General features: G+C 47.0%; 1 protein-coding gene across 1 annotated transcript in view; it reads right to left on the bottom strand.

The window, feature by feature from the left end:
- Window positions 1-20678, bottom strand: part of LOC142251385 (kinesin-like protein KIF14) — a 128125-nt gene that overhangs the window by 22836 nt on the left and 84611 nt on the right. The window contains exons 23-26 of the mRNA XM_075324126.1: window positions 8257-8306; window positions 7004-7186; window positions 1366-1535; window positions 682-840 (exon numbers count right to left, since the gene is read on the bottom strand). Of these exons, the coding sequence (XP_075180241.1) occupies window positions 682-840; window positions 1366-1535; window positions 7004-7186; window positions 8257-8306 (562 nt within the window). The remainder of the gene's footprint in view (window positions 1-681; window positions 841-1365; window positions 1536-7003; window positions 7187-8256; window positions 8307-20678) is intronic.

Below are 20678 nucleotides of genomic sequence, written 5' to 3'. Positions count from 1 at the left end.
TATACATATATACACACACATACATATATATATATATATACACACATACATATACACACACATATATACACACACATACATATATATATATATATACACACATACATACATATACACACACATACATACATATACACACACATACATACATATACACACACATACATACATATACACACACATACATATACACACACATACATACACACACATACATACACACATACACACATACATACATACATATACATATATACATATACATACATATATATATATACATATACATACATACACACATTCACACACATATACTGTATATATTTTATATAATAAAATTATATATATTTTATTTTATATTAAAATTATATATTTTATACATATTTTAAATATTACAAAAGGTTTATATTAAATGTTGCAGAATATATTTGTAATATTTAATATACAGTATATAGTGTAAAATTATTATATATTCATTGTTACAAAAAAAATATATATTTACAAAAAAAAAATTATTTTTTTGGGACAGCTCCTTAATTGAAATATTGCATACAACACATAAAAGTGACTTGGACCTATAGGTTTTTGTTATGCAGAGCCTGAATAGTTTGCGGAAAGTAACCGGTAACTTATGTGATTAAAAAAAAAAAACAAAAAAAAAAAACTGTTTTCTTCCAATACCTCTGCCTGCTCCAGGTCACATTTATCATCCAAACTCCGACTGACGCTGGGTTGCCTGGTGATCGAGAGGCGGCCAATGAAACTGGCGATGACTGTGACAGATTTGTTAATCTCTTCCTTGGACTTCTTCAGCATTGATGTAATGTCGCATTCACAGCCCTGTGTAAAGAAAAAGGATACCTGCCATGAAACGAGAGATCCGCAGGAGGCGGCCTACCCTACTTTATCTATGGAGTTCAAAAAATACAAGGCGAATATTTAAATTTTTATTATTATTATTATTTTTTTTTTTTTTTTAACTATCCCGTGACTAGGTTAATATTTAACATACATGTGCTAAAATAAATCTTATAATAAATTTTTACTATAGTTATGTACATACAAGAGCATACGTTTTGGGTTGATTTTTTTCCAACCGGTGACCACGTTAAAAAGTTGTTAATATTGCAAATCTGTGAACTTGTTAAAACTAAACCTTGCCATCGTCTTTCTTCTTCACAGCAAGTCAAATTTACGAGACATTCTCTTAAAATGTCCTTTTTTTGTTTTATTGGTGGCCATCACACAACTCCATTCAGAGCCATGGAAACCAAAAAAAAAAAAAAAAAAAAAAAATACTTTGCCCCGAGATGTGACTCAACGTTGCGTAGAAAACAAGGCGGTGGGGGTTTGAATAAGACGTACTTGAAGAAGAAATGCCACGCTGTTCCCCAGTTTCTTCATTTCGACAATTAATTGCTCTTTGGGGTACGTCGCCGGGCTGTCAGGAGCGTTATCAATCAACCGAACAGACATGCGATTAACCGCGGACGAGACAGTTATCAGATGCCGCTGGATGTTCACGTCACACAGTTCTTGAATATAAGAAAAAAACAAAAAGAAAACATTTGCATACTCCTTGATGAAACACTAAAGCTACTTTCACACTACTTTAACATGCGTGCTGAACGGGTTTTTTTGCTGCAAAAGCGGATTCTGTTTTTCCAAAGAAAAAACGCATGTGTTATATTACAGGATTCTGTCACTTGAAATTACAGGTGGGTATTTGAGTCATGTGATCGGGAGTGAAGGGAACTGAACGTGATAGATTGGAAATTCAGATGGAGAAAGGAGCGCGCGAGAGCGAAAAGAGCGCACGCAAGAGCGAAAAGAGCGCACGCGCAAGAGCGAAAAGAGCGCACGAGCGAAAAGAGCGCACGAGCGAAAAGAGCGCACGAGCGAAAAGAGCGCACGAGCGAAAAGAGCGCACGAGCGAAAAGAGCGCACGAGCGAAAAGAGCGCACGAGCGAAAAGAGCGCACGAGCGAAAAGAGCGCACGAGCGAAAAGAGCGCACGAGCGAAAAGAGCGCACGAGCGAAAAGAGCGCACGAGCGAAAAGAGCGCACGAGCGAAAAGAGCGCACGAGCAAAAAGAGCGCACGAGCGAAAAGAGCGCACGAGCGAAAAGAGCGCACGAGCGAAAAGAGCGCACAAGCGAAAAGAGCGCACCAGCGAAAAGAGCGCACGAGCGAAAAGAGCGCACGAGCGAAAAGAGCGCACGAGCGAAAAGAGCGCACGAGCGAAAAGAGCGCACGAGCGAAAAGAGCGCACGAGCGAAAAGAGCGCACGAGCGAAAAGAGCGCACGAGCGAAAAGAGCGCACGAGCGAAAAGAGCGCACGAGCGAAAAGAGCGCACGTCTACACTGACAATACAAGAAAAAATTTTCACCTTGTTTTTGGATGAAAATGTTTTCTATCAAATTCCAATCTTCAAAAATTACTATTAGATAAGGAAATGCGTGGGAATATAATATAACATACCAGCCCAAAGATCATAACCAGAGTTCGCGCACACCACCGGATTTAATCGGACGAGTGCCATCTGATGTTGCACTCTGACATACAATACAGTTCAAAAGTTTGCGGTCACCCAGACAATTTTGTCATATTCATTAAATATACATCAAATGAGTTGCATAATGAATAGAAAATATAGTCCAGACATTGACGAGGTTAGAAATAATGATTTTTACTTGAAATAATAATTTTCTCCTCACACTTTGCTTTCGGCACAGAATGCTCCTTTGCAGCAATTCTAGCTTTGCAGAGCTTTGGCATTCTAGCTGTTAATTTGCGGAGGTAATCTGGAGATATTTCCCCCCATGCTTCCCCCCTCCCACAAGTTGGATTGGCTTGAAGGGCACTTTTTGGTACCATACGGTCAAGCTGCTCCCACAACAGCTCAATAGGGTTGAGATCTGGTGACTGGGCTGGCCACTCCATTACAGATAGAATACCAGCTGCCTGCTTCTTCCCTAAATAGTTCATGTATAATTTGGAGGTGTGCTTTAGGTCATTGTCCTGTTGTAGGATGATATTGGCTCCAATCAAGCGCTGTGCACAGGGTATGGCATGGTGTTGGAAAATGGAGTGAGCCTTCCTTATTCAAAATCCCTTTTACCTTGTACAAATCTCCCACTTTACCAGCACCAAAGCAACCCCAGACCATCACATTACCCCCATCATGCTTGACAGATGGCGTTAGAACTACTAAAAAGATGCTGGAAGACTGCCTAAGTCTCGCAAATGTTTTTCTGCATGATCCAAACACCTCAAACTTCAATTTGTCTGTCCATAACACTTTTTTCCAATCTTCCTCTGTCCAATGTCTGTTTTTTTGCCCATATTAATCTTTTCCTTTTATTAGCCAGTCTCAGATATGGCTTTTTCTTTGCCACTCTGCCCTGAAGGCCAGCATCCCGGAGTCACCTCTTCACTGTAGATGTTGACACTAGCGGTTTTTGGGTACTATTGTGAATACATTAGGACTAGGTTCCAGTTTGGGGCTCCCTCTTGTGGTCAGTGCCGGTAGTGAAGTTTGCTTGCTGAATAGAAACCAGACAGCTGGGGATATTTGGCAATCAGGTTGTTCTGACTGGGCCTATATAACCGAGTAGTGTTCTCTTGTTCCTGGCTGGTGCTCAATGTTTCCTGTGTGCTAAGGACATTCAGAAGCCAGCCCTTCCTTCTGTGTCTACCATAACTCCTTTTCAGATAAGTTTGGTCTTTGTACCTCTGCTGGTGGTTTCCACCTTCTGGTTGTTTTTCAGTTTAGGTACTAAGGCTTATTTCCTATTTTGCCTGTGTGGAGTTCTGGATGGAGTTGGATCATTTCCTGCTGGTTATGTCTGTGTACCTTGCTCCATATTCTGCTATGTATTTTTTTTGTCATGCTTGGTACCAATTTCAGTTCCTCCACTATATTCGTGTTTTGTTTGAATCCCAATAACACCAGAGTACTAATAGTGGGGGAGAGTCCGTGTGGGCTCAGTATTTTTCCATATCAGGTGTGTTGGTTCTTTTTCTAGGGTATTACACGGCTGCAGACAGTGCTCTTTTCTGTCCTTTCCTATTTAGATAGTTTGGGCCTCATCTTTGCTTAATCTGTTTTCTACCTGTGTATTGTGTTTTCCTACATCACTGTAATCTTTATATGTGTGGAGCTATCTATATCTTTGGGGACTGCTCAGAGGAAGATTAGCCTTTCCTGTATTTCTCTATGTAGGAATAATTAGTTCTCCGGCTGTGTCGAGGCGACCCGGTCATCGTAGGCACGTCCCACGGCTAGTTCTAGTTATGTGTTAGTGTTAGGTCTGCAGTTCTCAGATTCCAACTACTCTGGTAACATTCTGGGTTTCCTAGTTTTTTTGTCCTTTCTGTTCCTCCTCAGTCACTGAATCATAACAGGGTATTTAATTAAGCTGCCAGTTGAGGACCTGTGAGGAGTCTCTCAAACTAGAGACTCTAATGTACTTGTCTTGTTGCTCAGTTTGTCACGCGGCCTCCCACTTCTCTCTCTACTCTGGTTAGAGCCTGTTTGTGCTCTCCTCTGAAGGGAGTAGTACACACCGTTGTAGGAAATATTCAGTTTTTTGGCAACTTCTTGCATGGAATATCCTTCATTTCTAAGAACAAGAATAGACTGTCGAGTTTCACATGAAAGTTTTTTCTGTCCATTTTGAGAGTTTAATGCAACCAAATGTAATGCTCCAGATTTTCAACTAGCTCAAAGGAAGGTCAGTTTTATAGCTTCTCTAATCAGCAAAAACTGTTTCAGCTGTGCTAACATACTTGCACAAAGGTTTTCAAGGGATTTCAAGGGATGTTTAACACAGCAAACAATGTACCATTAGAACACTGGAGTGGTGGTTGTTGGAAATGGGCCTCTATACACCTATGTAGATATTGCATCAAAAGTAGAAGTTTGCAGCTAGAATAGTCATTTACCACATTAACAATGTATAGAGTGTATTTGTTTAATTTAATGTTAGTTTCAGTGAAAAAAAATGTGCTTTTCTTTAAGAAATAAAGAAATATCTAAGTGACCCTAAACTTTTGAACTGTAGTGCATGTTATTCATTGGAGTAGTGCTGATCAAGGTTTTCCTTTTTTTTCATACCAATCCGGCATGAAAAAGCAAAATTGCAGCTGCAATTGACAAGTCAAATTGGATGAGACTCACCCATGCAAGTCTTTGGGTACGTGGAAAACATCGGACTGCACTCTGATGACTCTTGAGGGCAGTCCAATTTCCGGGGACTCAGAATGGAGAAGGTGGAGACACTTTGCTCTCCATCTTCCCCTTAGAGTTCTCCCATTTTCACATCCGAGAGAATCGGCCGACACTCACATCAAACTCTGATCAGAGTGTTTTCAGTATAAATCGACCAGATTCTCTCATCACAATTGTGTGAATCTGGTCTTACAGTAGAGTTTGAGTTCAGGCAATCTTAGGCCCCTTCACAAGTCCGTGCAAAAAAAATTGAACATTTTGCAAGGTCCGTGGTGTAGGTACGCATGTCCATCTGTGTGAGTGTGTTCAGGTGGTATCCATGTGACATCTGGATAGCACATTGACAGAACAATCGTGTAGACTTAACGGTCTTCTGCATTGCAGTCACATTTGCTTCCGGGTCCACAGTGCTATGAATATTTAGGAGTATAATGAGCAGACCCAAAAGGCAAGTGTGACAGCATTGCCAGAGAAAGGAAAGTATTAAAATACATTTCTCGGCGACATGCGTTTCCTCCAGTACGTATCACATGAATTGTGCAGTCCGTGCACATCTGTGCTGACAGCAGTAAATGGACGTGTTGCCATGTGGCGCACACACACATGTACTCCACACAGATACATGGTCCATGTCAAAAGACAAAAGTGTGTGCAAGCCTATTTATTTTAATGGGTCTGTGTGTGTCCGTGTCTTCGGTATGTGTAAAAACAGACGTCACACATGTAGGTATAAGCAACAGTTGAGGACTTCTTTATGCTGATCTAACAGTAAATGGCAATGTTATGTAAAGTTTCTTTACTCACTGTATTGTAATAAAGTCTTTTGTACATCCTGTTTTTTCTCTTCCTGGTGCAGTGCTGAATGACTGTGCATATTTACTTCATGTTCTGAGAAGTAAAATCTTGTTATCCATGTAATCTGCTCTGTGAAGTTTCTTCTGCAACTGGGAAGCTAGAAGCTGTGCAACACCACATGCCGGTGACACTAATCATGAAGGAGGCCTAAGACACTTGTATACCAACCGAATCTCCAAAGACTGTAGTAACACGATTGTGGTTTTTCTGAAGGGTCTTCGTTGGCACTTCTGTTATTTTCAGATTTTTAGGGTATCTTTGCTGCACGGGATTTTATACAGCTACGTGGATGGCACCGTAGGAGTCATCCACAAAGGAGGCAGAGATAAACTCTGAAAAGGAGGGACAGGAGCCGCAAAATAGGACGCCCACTCGACCGGACCGACGAATTTACATATATGGCGGGAGAATTTATCAGAAGGTATTAGTGGGGTCTGCAGGGGGAGTCAGGGCTCAAGATGCACCTTTTACAGAAAACAGCACAGGCGCTGCTTAAGGTGCTAGACTTGGTTTTAAAAAGCCAAAATCTGGTGACAGGTTCCCTTTAAAATCACAACATGGATTCAATGAACTGGCAAAAAGCAAAAGAGCACACTGTACAGTAATAAATTTGAATGAACACAGTGCCATCTACTACATGATCAACATAGTCCTCACCAGCACAAGCCTGAAGCTGTTGTAATGTGCAACTGAAGAAATGTAAGAGTGGGTAAAATTAATGCAAAAAGCCAAGAAGAAGAGATAGCAGAGAATAATGGTGTCATTTACTATTGCTGTGTCTAGACAACACTGCACTGAAACATTAGATTTCTGATATGCAGGTACATTAATACTGGGTCTCAGTGATTTCTATTTAACTGCAAACACCAACTGCACTCTGCAGCCTTATTGGCATTACGTCAAGCTTTTTGCTCACCGTGTGCTTCATAAGCTTGTACAACATCTTTGCTCGATGTTAGGATTTCGTGAAGATCAGTGAGCAGTCGAAAAACCAGGTCTGGAGAATGATTGTCCCTGCCCAGTATTTCAGCCTCGGAGGTAACCATTTGCTTGCAGACTGACGAGAATATAGCACTGGGAACAATCGTATCTGTGTGCACTGAGATGTAAAGAAAGTTTTATACTTAGGGTTAAACATAACTAAAGTTAGAAACTTAAAAAGGAGTGGTCCTAAACCTAAAAACAGAACATTCTGATCGACCAGACCCTTTACACTGCTGCCCATGACTATGGATTCCTTTTCCAACAGGGAACTTTAGAAGCCATCTATTAGCTTCTCCACCTAAACTGGAAGAAGTCTCCCAGTATTCCCTTTCCAATCATTTCAACTAGGAGAAGCCTGCTACTAGGAGAGTCTGGAAGCTGGATATCTGAGTATTTGTATAGAAAGAAACAATGATCGATTCCTATATTTTTACTATTAAACAGTGTGAACAAGAGACTCAAGCTCTAACATCTAGTCATTCTAATCTGAATAGCTAATGGATGGATGATAATGGTTATAATGGTATAAGTCAACCCACCACCAAATTGCCAGAATGAGTCATTTGTGTCCCCCCCATTCTCCCAAGACTATTATTTATTATAGCGTCATTTATTCCATGGCGCTTTACAAGTGGAAGAGGGTATACGTACAACAATCATTAACAGTACAAAACAGACTGGTACAGGAGGAGAGAGGACCCTGCCCGCGAGGGCTCTCAGTCTACAGGACTATGGCCAGAAGTTGTTGAATGGAGTAGCTAGTCATAAGGGCATATTAGTGCAATGTATAAAATTTGCAAATTATAGGTTTCCATATTGTTTACATGATATGATCATTTCTTCCAAGTAGACAAACCTCATTTATTGGATATCTAGATCTATGAGGTCTCTGAAGTTTCTTCTTAGAGATCAACTGTGGGGCACAGAGCTTGGATTTAAATACAGTAGTCTACTCTAGGAGTTCATTCACTATTTTCATGGAAAAGTTGGTTTATACAAGTATATTGCCTAGAGAAAGCCTGTGAGTCCTGCTCCTCCGCTGCCCACCTACAGTGATTGATAGCTCTTTACAAACTCATACAGGAAAAGCTGTGAATCAATTTGTAGACGAGGGAAGAGGGACTCAAGCAACTTTATACAGGTTACATGAGAATAATGGGAAATAAAAAATAAAAATCACATTACCTTTTCCCATTAGTAAGCCAGATGTTTGTCTTGAAAGTGAATTTCTTCCTCTGTAGTAAAAAGGAAATAGGAAAAAAAAATCTAAATAATATAATGAAAAACAAAGAAAAAAATAAAAGTAAAAAAGACGAGCCAAAAGACGAGCCAAAAGACGAGCCAAAAGACGAGCCAAAAGACGAGCCAAAAGACGAGCCAAAAGACGAGCCAAAAGACGAGCCAAAAGACGAGCCAAAAGACGAGCCAAAAGACGAGCCAAAAGACGAGCCAAAAGACGAGCCAAAAGACGAGCCAAAAGACGAGCCAAAAGACGAGCCAAAAATAAAATTATACTTTATCAAACCATAACCAGATGTCCGAGCTGTGATTCCCATTTTTTACTTACAGATTTACAAAACAGGATAGTGTGATGCAAAAATATGTGACGCCCCTGGACTAGTCAGGGCATCACAGGGTACTGCACTTGCGTGCAGGGCTCAACCCCTCATGGTTCTGGGTTCCCAACCTATAGTACTGCCTCCATCCACATCCAAATCCCAACCACACCTCAAACCACACCCTGTCAGACACACCAGTGGGCTGCTGAGCTGGAATAGGGCAGGCAGACTGGTGGGAGGGAAGTAGAACAGAACAGTGGTAGCCCTCGAATAGTGAGGAGCTGGGAGGAGTGTGTGGCTCCCTGGGAGTCAGAGGTTGGGTCGCAGACTGTGGTCTGGGCCCGGAGGAGTCAGAGACCCGGTTGCAGGGTATTGAGGCTGGGTGCCTAGACCTGGTCTTGGAGGACGGTTAGCAGCTCGAGTCTAATAACCGGTCTGGGACCGAAAGCACGGTGGGGTTCAGGACTCTAGGTCGGGGACTAGTGTCAGGCAACCCAGCAATTAACCTGCGGAGGATAGTGACTTTATGGACGGTCCCCAAGAAGCTCCGATCAGGGGCACTAGCGCAATGAGGGAGGATAGGGCTTTCCAACCCACACAGCCCACAGAAATCCAAAGTGTGAGCCCTTGAGAGCGCAGCTCTACTACCAACAAGTAGGGAGCGAGGCCCAGACAGCTTTACACCAACGGGACACCAGAGCACTTCTAATTTGTGCACAGAGGCAGGCTCTGGACTACCCAGCAGTACTATAGGAGACAGATACCAAGACGGGCTCCCCCAAAAGGGCAGCGGCACCCAGAGACTTGGTTTACCTTGTTGTAAGAGTCTGCTTTGCGGTCGAATCATCACAAACACTGCCTGAGTACATGGTCCTCCCCTGCTTCCAACCAGCGCTGTGCTCCCTTACAACCAGCATACGTCATCTAGCTGCCCCGTTCCATCTTCCCCGGGTGTTCCCATCGGCAGCGGCGGTACTCCCCTTACCGCAAACCACAGGTGGAGTCACAAACTCTTATCCCCTGTAAACAGCCCCCTTTACATTTGAGTGATCTGCCTTGCTGCGCGCAGAGTCTGAAACCTAACTGTGCATGCATCAGCACATATTTCCAGCTCTTGCTAACCAGAACCATTCATAGGGAAGTGCACTTGCGCAAACCAGCGATGAACTTCCTAAAAAGGTGTGAGATTTCATTCGGCTATGTGGATGATGCAGGACTTGTCAACCACATCAATCACATCGGGAGGATGGCAATTCACAGCGGAGAGGAGGGACAGGATCAGCTGCAATGACTCCCATCGGACCAGACCGGTTGGATTTGGATACAGTGCGGGAGTTCAAAACTTTTTTTTTTTTATACAGGGGGGCAGGACATACTCAACCTTTTAGAATGCAGCTCAGGTGCTCAGTAAGGTGGTTATTAGCTCATATTCAATAATTTTAAATATTAAAGTAGTAAAATTATATTTTTTAATATTTCTATTATAGAATAGATTTTAATAGTGTAATATAAAAATTAACGATTTTATATAACTTATTTCTATAATTAAAAAAACACTTATAATAAAATTGTATATTTTAATATTTAACACGAATATAAATAAAATCACATTTTATTTTTGTAATACATTATACTAAAACAAATATTTATATTTTTTTTAGTTTAATATAAAAAATAAAATATTGTAATATATTTGTATTAGTATTACATATTAAAATATATATTACTTTTATTATTTTAATAAAAAATATAAAATATAATTTTAAATTAAATTGTTTTAGTATAATAAAAAAAATATTTTACTAAAATACTAATAGTATTATTTCTATTTTTATTATTATTAATTTAATTATTTTTATTTCTAGTTATTTCTATTTTTATTATTTATTATATTTGTTATTTTTTATTTTTATTTTTATTAGTGTGTTAATCCACCTTACAATGCTTTTGACAATTTTCAAACTTTCCCTACGTCTTGGTCAGACATGCCCTTTAGCAGCACAGTTCTATATAACGCGATACGGTTATGATCGCCATTTCCAGGAGCCGTCACAACAGTAATCATCAGAACGGGTTTCTGCAGAGATGGACTGAACATTCCTCAGGTTTTAAATCTATGCAAAAGTGAATTGAATGTTTGCTCATTTTCTTAGTTCAGGCAGCTGATGTGAAGCCACAAACTAATCTCCTCTTAACAGACGCCCTCGCTGCGCCCTCCATGCATTGCCCAAATATACCCAAATCACCGGTAAATGGCCATCTGTGACAGGTGTATTGTGTCTGTGCTATCAGTAAACCGCAGCACACAAAAAAAAACAGCAAACAGTTAAAAAAAAAAAAAAAAATTGCCTGCAAATTTTTGAATTATAACATTAAGTATAGGATCTAAATTATTTATCCTTCTACATAAGTCTTTAGTTTATAAACACCAGCAGGTAGAGTTCTTTCAGTTTCTACAATAAAACTAAAATGGAGAACATTTACATATAAAGTACCGCCAATACATAAACAGTACAAAAATAAACCGTTCAGCGATAGACCGCTAAAAAAACCAAAAACACAACACTGCCATCTGCAGGCGGCAATGGGGTACTGAGCAACATATTCTAGTTGCCAAATTGGTCATTGTTCATAAAATTACTATTAGCAGACTTCAAAAAAGATATTCCTTATAGAAGTCCCCATGTGCAAAATTATATGAGCAGGGATCAGTATTTTGACCTTTTGTCTCCTCCCCACATAGCATTGTAGCTTTATAGGGTTTTTCCATGAAAATGATATTGATGGCCTAAGACCTGATTACTTCAGCAAAGACTGCTGGGTGGAATTAAGGATGGGAACCAACAAGCCAAAGTCTGAGTCTTTAGTTATAGTGTCATGGACCTTATTATATGAAGATATCCAAAATACAGGACAAGATGGCGCTTGTATAGGGCCCCACGGGGCAGGTGGTTAACCTACTCATCACCGGGCCGTTTCGGGTCAGGTGTTCTCACTGGTGGCCTTGCCCGGTTCTGGTGCCCTGAGGCATACAGTAAATGGTGGTGTGAGTTTGGGGAAAGTTTGTCGTGACGCCACCTGTGGTAAGCAACCAGGGATTAGCTGCCGCTGCAGAATTCCTCGCCGGGGCAGGTGTTAAGGCAGCCAGGATGGTATCGCTCCCCACATGCGGAGCAGGCCCAGGGTGGATGAAGCAAGGAGGAAGGTAATGGCAGTTGGCGCCCACCCGGTAAGGACAAGCCAACAGTCTCTGCGGGTTCAAGGTGTAGTTTACGCACACCTTCGGTCGCCAGCCCAGTAGTTCTGGTCCCTTCCATGATGGGCTCCGGTCAATCCCAGGCAAGCAAGGGGCCATCACCGGTATTTGAAGAAAGCGCAAGCGAAAGAACGCGCGAGCGAAAGAGCGAGAGACCCATTTATAGGGCGTCTCCCTCAGCCATTAGGTAGCCTGGCCAAGCTACCACTCCAAGCCCCGGGCCTAGTAAAGACCAAGTTTTCCAGAGATGTCTTGCCAGAACAATGGTCCAGATGGATCTGCTCGTGCGTGTGTTGCGCCTATTTCTACCAGCAAGAAGTGGAACCCGTTGCCCCCCAGATGGCTGGCTTCAGTTACCGGGTAAGTCTCATGATCATGATGGCCACCCCCCTGCCTACCCTGAGCCATCCCACCCTTTGAGAAGGCTCCTAAGCTGTATATAGTGTGTGAATGTGGAACACCAGTGATTAACTCCCACCTTACCTGAGATAGATACTGTGAGGTAAATCCGGAGATATGACGATAAATCATGATATTCAAGTTATGTCAGGAAGCCCTCTCCTGGTGTCACCCCCCCTTTCCTTCACACAACTTGTTTAGCAACCCATCCCATGGCCATCTCCTGTGATATGGAAATTAGGTGATGTGGGAACAAAGGACACAGGATGACTCCCTGCCGTCACCCTGTAACAAGAGTTGTATCTCATTATAAGGCTCTGGAACTAGCCAGACAGAACGACTCCAGTAAAAAATGGTTCATATCTCGCAAGCCATATTTCCGATAAATACGGCAACCATAAAAATGGTGTTTTCGCATGCGGACGATGCTGGCACACCTTTTTTATGGGAGCGGGAGCTTGGGAAATACCCCAGGCGTGATATCAGCCAATGGGGAACTAGTAGACAAGTCATGAGTCCTCTCGTTCTGTAGCTAAATTCATAGCTGTCACAATGAGAGCGTTGGCGTCCGCCTACGACGCTCCCAGGCAAAGTTATGGCCCATATTCCATGTTGGGATATTGTCCATAACTCAAGCCAGGGGTGGAGCAGTGCTCCCTCTGAGGTCACGAAGGTAGGAGGGGACCTGGATTTGCCCAGGTTGATAACCCTACTTCGGCCATTTTCCAGGGTTCTTTCGCTGGGGGTCACGTGTAGGAAACATCTGTGGGAGTTCCTGGAAACCTGGTCTACAGCGCCCCCCTGTGGCCAGACGCACAAGGTAACTGATTGAATTGCATACCTGTTTGTAAACCATGCTTTATCTGTAACTGTACTCTGACATATGTATATTCTGTAGATTCCCTATTGTATATATTGTAGTTTCTAGTGTGCTTTAGGCTGATTAAATTATATAATTAATCTTGGGCTGTTCTGTTATCTCGATCTTGAATCCCACGTCTGTGTGTTCGGCTAATAGTTACCGTGAAGCGGTTGGTGGCAGCGAGTTGTGCCAAGGATTATTGTGGGGAGGCCAGTGAGATTCGGGGAGATTTTATATATTCCGCCCGCGGAGGTCGGGGGAATATATACCCTACTCTCACCGGGGACCCTTCAATAATCGGCATAAGTAGTATAGCGGCCTCCTTGCTTATTGTCGGGCAATTCCATAATTGGCCTGACTATAAGAGGGGCGCTAGAGAGCGCGTCACGTGCTCTGTCTGTCGGTCGGGAGGTATAAAGGAGGGGTGACCCCCACTTGTTACCCCCCGATTGTGACGTACTGGTAGCCAGCGCGGGGGATTTCTGAGTGACCCCCCCGGTGGTTCGTGACATATTGGTGGCATAGCGGTGGGATCGAGATAATAGTGTGTGTGAGTGTGAGACCCATACTCCCAGACACTAAAGACTGCCTGCAGCAGCTGTGGCTGCTGGGGTCTTCAGACTAGCTCAACACTAGAGTGTCAGAGTGCAGATACTGTAAGGTGTGTGGAGGCATCAGGTGTCAGTTCTGTGTCAGTGACCAAAGTCTGCAAGAATGGCTGAGAGCACCAGGAGCAAAGCCAAAGGAATGGCCGATGCTCAGGCCAGAGACGATGAGGAGGTTGTCCACGAGCCCTCCAAGAGCCCGACGCCAGAGAACAGCTCTGCAGAGGACATCGCACAACCTGGCACTGCTGGACAAAATGAGGAGGAGCTCGCCCAAGGGTCCTCAACGAGCCAGATGCCAGCCCTCCGCTCTGAAATGGACAGTGAATCACCAGGCTCCGCAGCGGGCCGCAGATCACCACGTGCCATTCCACCGAGCCTGGGAGGCTCGGATAGCCTTCTTCAAATGGCTATGGCCCTTCTCCAGGCTGGAGACCAGGAGGGCTACAAGGGACTCCTGGCAGAGCGCAGGGCAGAGCGGCAGGCAGCGCGTGACGCTGAGGCTGCGGAGCGGCAAGCAGTGCGTGAGGCTGCGGAGCGGCAGGCAGCACGTGAAGAGCGACAGCAACAGGCCGAGCGTGACTACCAGCTGCAGCTAGCTCAGCTCCGGCCCTCATCAGCCACACGTGACCTTCAAAACACCAAACTTCCAAAGGTCCGTGTTGAGGACTTTCCCGTGCTGGAGAAGGATGGAGACTTGGACTCTTTCCTGACTGCTTTTGAACGGACTTGCTTGCAGCACCATCTGGACAAGGATCAGTGGGCCAAATACCTGACCCCCCGTCTAAGGGGTAAGGCCCTGGATATCCTTGGGGACTTGCCTGCTGAGGCAGATCAGGGCTACGACACCATCAAGCGGGCCCTGATCCAACAGTACAACCTCACTCCGGAGTCCTACCGCAAGAAGTTCCGGACCCTGCAAAAGGGACCAAAGGACTCCTGGGCTGACCACCGGCGGGCACTTGCCCGAGCTGCCGACCACTGGACCCAAGGCCTGCAGCTTTCCACCGGACCAGAGATCCTGGACTTGGTCATCACGGAGCAACTCTTGTGGAACTGCCCTGAGGATCTCCGCCAGTTCATCCGAGACCAGAAGCCAAAGGGGTCCACGGCTACAGCTGCCCTGGCCGATGACTACACCAACAATCGGGCTCCTGAAGCCAGGAGAGCAGCCACCAGCAGCACCTGGAGGGGGGGGTAAGATGAACTCTGCGACTGCCCCACCTGCCCCTAGACTGCAGGGGGTGTCCCCCTCAACTCCCCTCTCCAGGCCCGTGGCAGAACCAAGACGGTGCCACCAGTGCAACCTACCTGGACACTTCAAGGCCATGTGCCCTCAGCGTCCCAAGGCCCCGGCTCCGTCCCCGTCCCAAGGGCCGCCCAAGGTGTATTGTGTGGGTGGGGGTGGTGGTAGGTCCCTGGACAGCTTCCAACCTGTCACCGTCGGCCGGTCTGTGACCATAGGACTGCGAGACAGCGCCTCGGAGGTGACTCTGGTGCGGCCTGAGATGGTGTCCCCCCAAGACTTGATCCCTGGAAAAACCCTCGCTGTCTCCGGGATTGGAGGCATTGACCCGGCGCTGCCTGTTGCTGACATTTATGTGGACTGGGGCGAGGGGTGAGGGAGGTGGGGGTAACTGATCGGATCCCCGCAAATGTGCTACTTGGGACAGATTTGGGGCAGATAACCTCCCAGTTTGGGCCCCCACCAAGGGCTGAACCTTCAGCCAGTACGGACATGACTTTTGACAATGTTAATGTGTTATCTATGAATGATGTGAGAGAGGGGGGAGTGAACTCTGATATTTCTGCTTGCACAGACACCATAGACACACACACAGCTGCAGCTGTGACAGGGGAGGGGGTCAGAGAAAGGTGTGACAATGCCTCTACAAGTAATCAGCCTGTGAGCTGGGATCTGTTGCCCTCTGCAGGGATAAGCAGAGAGCAGGGTGCTGCAGGGGGAGGACCAGTGTGTGGGGTGGGGGCTACCACAGCAAATGTGGGGTCCCCAGAGATTTCACAGCGGGGTTCTGTTGCTGCAGGAGGGGAACAGGCAGGTGAGATTGGGGCCGGTCCAGGAGCGGAAGTGCTCCCAGGTAAGATCTCGGTGCATGGTTCCCCCACAACCGGGGTGTCAGGAAGCCAGGTAGGTCTGCCTGAACCGGCGACTTGGTCAGGAACGGAGGAGGAGCAGGCACGACCCACGGTCGCAGCGGCTGTGGCCGCTGTCACCCGCAGTGGGAGTGCTGGAAGCCAAGGGGCCTCCCAGAGGTCCGATAGCTCTTCCCCTTCTGACCCAGTGGCAGCCGAGTCAGGTGGAGGCCAGGACACAGGTCCCGGGGTACTGACCGAAGATGTGACAGTCTCGTTGATTCTGGCCACATCTAGTCAGGGGTTTCAGGCAGCGTTAGAAGCTGACAACAGCCTGAAAGCTCTTAAGGAGCAGGCGGCACAGCCTCCCTCGGACTCGGACCCGGAGCGAGTGGTCTGGGACCAAGGACGGCTGTACCGGGCCACGGTCCAGCAGGGTTCACCGGAGGCGTGGCCCAGGGACCGACAGTTGGTGGTACCCTATCCGTTCCGGACGGAGTTGTTGCGGATCGCACATGAGATTCCGATGGCCGGACACCTAGGGATCGCTAAGACCAAGGCCAGGTTAAACCAGCATTTCTACTGGCCAAAAATGGGGGCCGATGTGGCTGCCTACTGCCGTTCGTGTGAAACCTGTCAGAGAGTGGGGAAGGCGGGGCCACACCCCAAAGCCCCACTAGTATCTCTGCCAATCATCGATGAGCCTTTCAGGAGGGTGGCTGTGGATCTGGTCGGCCCGCTGGCCATCCCCAGCAGCTCCGGGAAACGCTTCATACTGACGGTAGTGGACTATGCCACCCGGTACCCAGAAGCAGTGGCCTTGTCGTCCATTCGGGCTGACAAGGTGGCCACCGCATTGCTGGAGATTTTCTCCCGAGTGGGTTTTCCCCAGGAAATGCTCACTGACCGGGGGACCCAATTCATGTCCCAGCTGATGGAGGCCCTCTGTAAGCAAGTCCAGGTGCGACATCTGGTGGCCAGCCCGTACCATCCACAGACTAATGGCCTGTGCGAGCGGTTTAATGGCACCTTAAAGCAGATGCTTAAGATGTTGGTCGACTCCCATGGGCGTGACTGGGAGCGGTATCTCCCACACCTGTTATTTGCTTACCGGGAGGTTCCACAGGCCTCAACAGGATTCTCACCGTTTGAGCTCCTGTACGGGCGACGTGTGCGGGGCCCCCTGGCTCTGGTGAAAGAGGCTTGGGAAGGGGATTTGGCCACCCCTGGAGTGTCGGTTATCGAGTATGTCATGCGCTTCCGGGACAAAATGCAGGCCTTGACGCAACTGGTACACGACAATATGGCTCAAGCCCAGGCCGATCAGAAGCGTTGGTACGACCAGAACGCTTGTGAGAGGACCTACCAAGTGGGTCAAAAGGTGTGGGTACTGGTCCCCGTACCACAGGACAAGCTTCAGGCAGCCTGGGAAGGCCCATACCTCGTGTACCAGCAGCTCAACCCTGTGACGTACCTGGTCACCCTGGACCCTGCCCGTGGAAGGCGGAAGCCCTTCCATGTGAACATGATGAAGGCACATCATGAGCGGGAGGCATGTGCGCTCCCCGTGTGCAACCTGCCCGAGGAGGGAGAAGCGGAAACCCTCTTGGATATGCTAGCCCAGGTTAGGGCAGGCGGATCCATTGAGGATGTGGAGGTTGGCCACCAGCTCTTGGAGGACCAACGGTCCCAGCTGTGGGCCACCCTACACCCCTTCCGGGGGTTGTTTACCAACCAGCCCGGAAGGACTGACTTGGCTGTCCATCACGTGGACACTGGGGATCATCCCCCGATCCGGCGTTCAGCATATCGGGTTTCCCTGGAGGTGCAGCAACACATGCGCCAGGAGATTGACGAGATGCTGAAGCTGGGGGTGATCCAGGCATCCAACAGCGCTTGGGCCTCGCCTGTAGTCCTCGTCCCTAAGAAGGACCGAACCACTCGGTTCTGCGTGGACTACAGGGGGCTCAATGCTGTCACGGTCGCCGATGCGTACCCAATGCCACGCATCGATGACCTGCTCGATCAGTTGGCCGGGGCTCAGTACCTGACCATCATGGACCTGAGCCGGGGATATTGGCAGATCCCCCTGACTCGCAAGGCCAGGGAACGCTCTGCCTTTATTACCCCATTTGGACTATACGAGTCCACGGTGATGCCATTCGGGATGAGGAATGCCCCTGCCACTTTCCAGCGGATGGTCAACACCCTGCTCAAGGGACTTGAAGGGTACGCGGCCGCGTACCTGGATGACATTGCCGTCTTCAGTCCCACCTGGGAGGACCACCTAGAGCATCTAGCACAGGTGCTCAGGCGGATCCACCGGGCAGGTTTGACCATCAAGCCGGGCAAGTGTCAGCTGGCCATGAGCGAGGTCCAGTACCTCGGTCACCGGGTAGGCGGGGGAACACTGAAGCCCGAGCCTGAGAAAGTGGAGGCCATCGCATCCTGGCCCACCCCCAGGACCAAGAAGCAGGTGATGTCCTTCTTGGGGACCGCTGGGTACTATAGGAGGTTTGTTCCATGCTATAGTAGCCTGGCAAAGCCCTTGACGGACCTCACCAAGAAGAAGCTGCCCTCTGCAGTCGATTGGACAATGGACTGCGAGACAGCCTTCCGGGCCCTAAAGGACGCCCTGTCCAGCCCGCCCGTGCTACAGGCAGCCGACTTCACGCGGCCGTTTGTAGTACAGACCGACGCCAGTGACTTCGGCCTCGGTGCGGTGCTCAGCCAGGTGGACTCTGCGAGCCAAGAGCACCCAGTCTTGTACCTGAGCAGGAAGCTGTTACCGAGGGAAGTGGCCTATTCCACAATGGAGAAGGAGTGCCTGGCCATAGTGTGGGCCCTGCAGCGTCTGCAACCCTATCTATACGGGCGCCACTTCATAGTGGAGACGGACCACAATCCCCTCAGCTGGTTGCACACCGTCTCTGGGACGAATGGGCGATTGTTGCGATGGAGCCTTGCGCTCCAGCAATACAACTTCACCATTCGCCACAAAAGGGGCCGTGACCACGGTAACGCAGACGGGCTGTCCCGACAAGGAGAGGTCGCGGACGGGCGCACGGGGGAACACCGGAGTGTGCTGCCCCCTAGCGCCCTCAAAAGGGGGGAGGTGTGAGGTAAATCCGGAGATATGACGATAAATCATGATATTCAAGTTATGTCAGGAAGCCCTCTCCTGGTGTCACCCCCCCTTTCCTTCACACAACTTGTTTAGCAACCCATCCCATGGCCATCTCCTGTGATATGGAAATTAGGTGATGTGGGAACAAAGGACACAGGATGACTCCCTGCCGTCACCCTGTAACAAGAGTTGTATCTCATTATAAGGCTCTGGAACTAGCCAGACAGAACGACTCCAGTAAAAAATGGTTCATATCTCGCAAGCCATATTTCCGATAAATACGGCAACCATAAAAATGGTGTTTTCGCATGCGGACGATGCTGGCACACCTTTTTTATGGGAGCGGGAGCTTGGGAAATACCCCAGGCGTGATATCAGCCAATGGGGAACTAGTAGACAAGTCATGAGTCCTCTCGTTCTGTAGCTAAATTCATAGCTGTCACAATGAGAGCGTTGGCGTCCGCCTACGACGCTCCCAGGCAAAGTTATGGCCCATATTCCATGTTGGGATATTGTCCATAACTCAAGCCAGGGGTGGAGCAGTGCTCCCTCTGAGGTCACGAAGGTAGGAGGGGACCTGGATTTGCCCAGGTTGATAACCCTACTTCGGCCATTTTCCAGGGTTCTTTCGCTGGGGGTCACGTGTAGGAAACATCTGTGGGAGTTCCTGGAAACCTGGTCTACAGCGCCCCCCTGTGGCCAGACGCACAAGGTAACTGATTGAATTGCATACCTGTTTGTAAACCATGCTTTATCTGTAACTGTACTCTGACATATGTATATTCTGTAGATTCCCTATTGTATATATTGTAGTTTCTAGTGTGCTTTAGGCTGATTAAATTATATAATTAATCTTGGGCTGTTCTGTTATCTCGATCTTGAATCCCACGTCTGTGTGTTCGGCTAATAGTTACCGTGAAGCGGTTGGTGGCAGCGAGTTGTGCCAAGGATTATTGTGGGGAGGCCAGTGAGATTCGGGGAGATTTTATATATTCCGCCCGCGGAGGTCGGGGGAATATATACCCTACTCTCACCGGGGACCCTTCAATAATCGGCATAAGTAGTATAGCGGCCTCCTTGCTTATTGTCGGGCAATTCCATAATTGGCCTGACTATAAGAGGGGCGCTAGAGAGCGCGTCACGTGCTCTGTCTGTCGGTCGGGAGGTATAAAGGAGGGGTGACCCCCACTTGTTACCCCCCGATTGTGACGTACTGGTAGCCAGCGCGGGGGATTTCTGAGTGACCCCCCCGGTGGTTTGTGACAGATACCAAACCTTAATTGAGGCGCAGTACCCTGTGGCGACCAGAGCCTCAGGGGCACCACACTTGCACTGTGTACCACAACCATATCTGCATTCATACATCATAAGACTTATAAGACATACTGGAACTTTTCTGGGATTTAAAAATTATTTAGCTTATTAGAGAATATATCTAAGTCTCTGGACTGCAGTTTGACCAATAGTGAAAGAATATGCAGCCTTGCATTGCATCCAAGGGTTTCAAGTTCCTCAATAAACTCAATCTTGTTCCTCTAGTGACCAAAGCACTTTGGTCTCTGAATATTTTGTATGCATACATAGACTCAATTTGGACTATGGGCAATTAGGATGGTATGTGCATGATTATTGTGCACGTGTAGTGGGTGGGCCTACCCCCTACTAGTTTAGCATAGTTTACCCGGCATTGTGATTATTAAAAGTG

This window comes from Anomaloglossus baeobatrachus, chromosome 9 (genome assembly GCF_048569485.1).
Source record: "Anomaloglossus baeobatrachus isolate aAnoBae1 chromosome 9, aAnoBae1.hap1, whole genome shotgun sequence".
Classification (NCBI taxonomy): domain Eukaryota; kingdom Metazoa; phylum Chordata; class Amphibia; order Anura; family Aromobatidae; genus Anomaloglossus; species Anomaloglossus baeobatrachus.
This window is presented reverse-complemented; position numbering and strand designations above follow the sequence as displayed.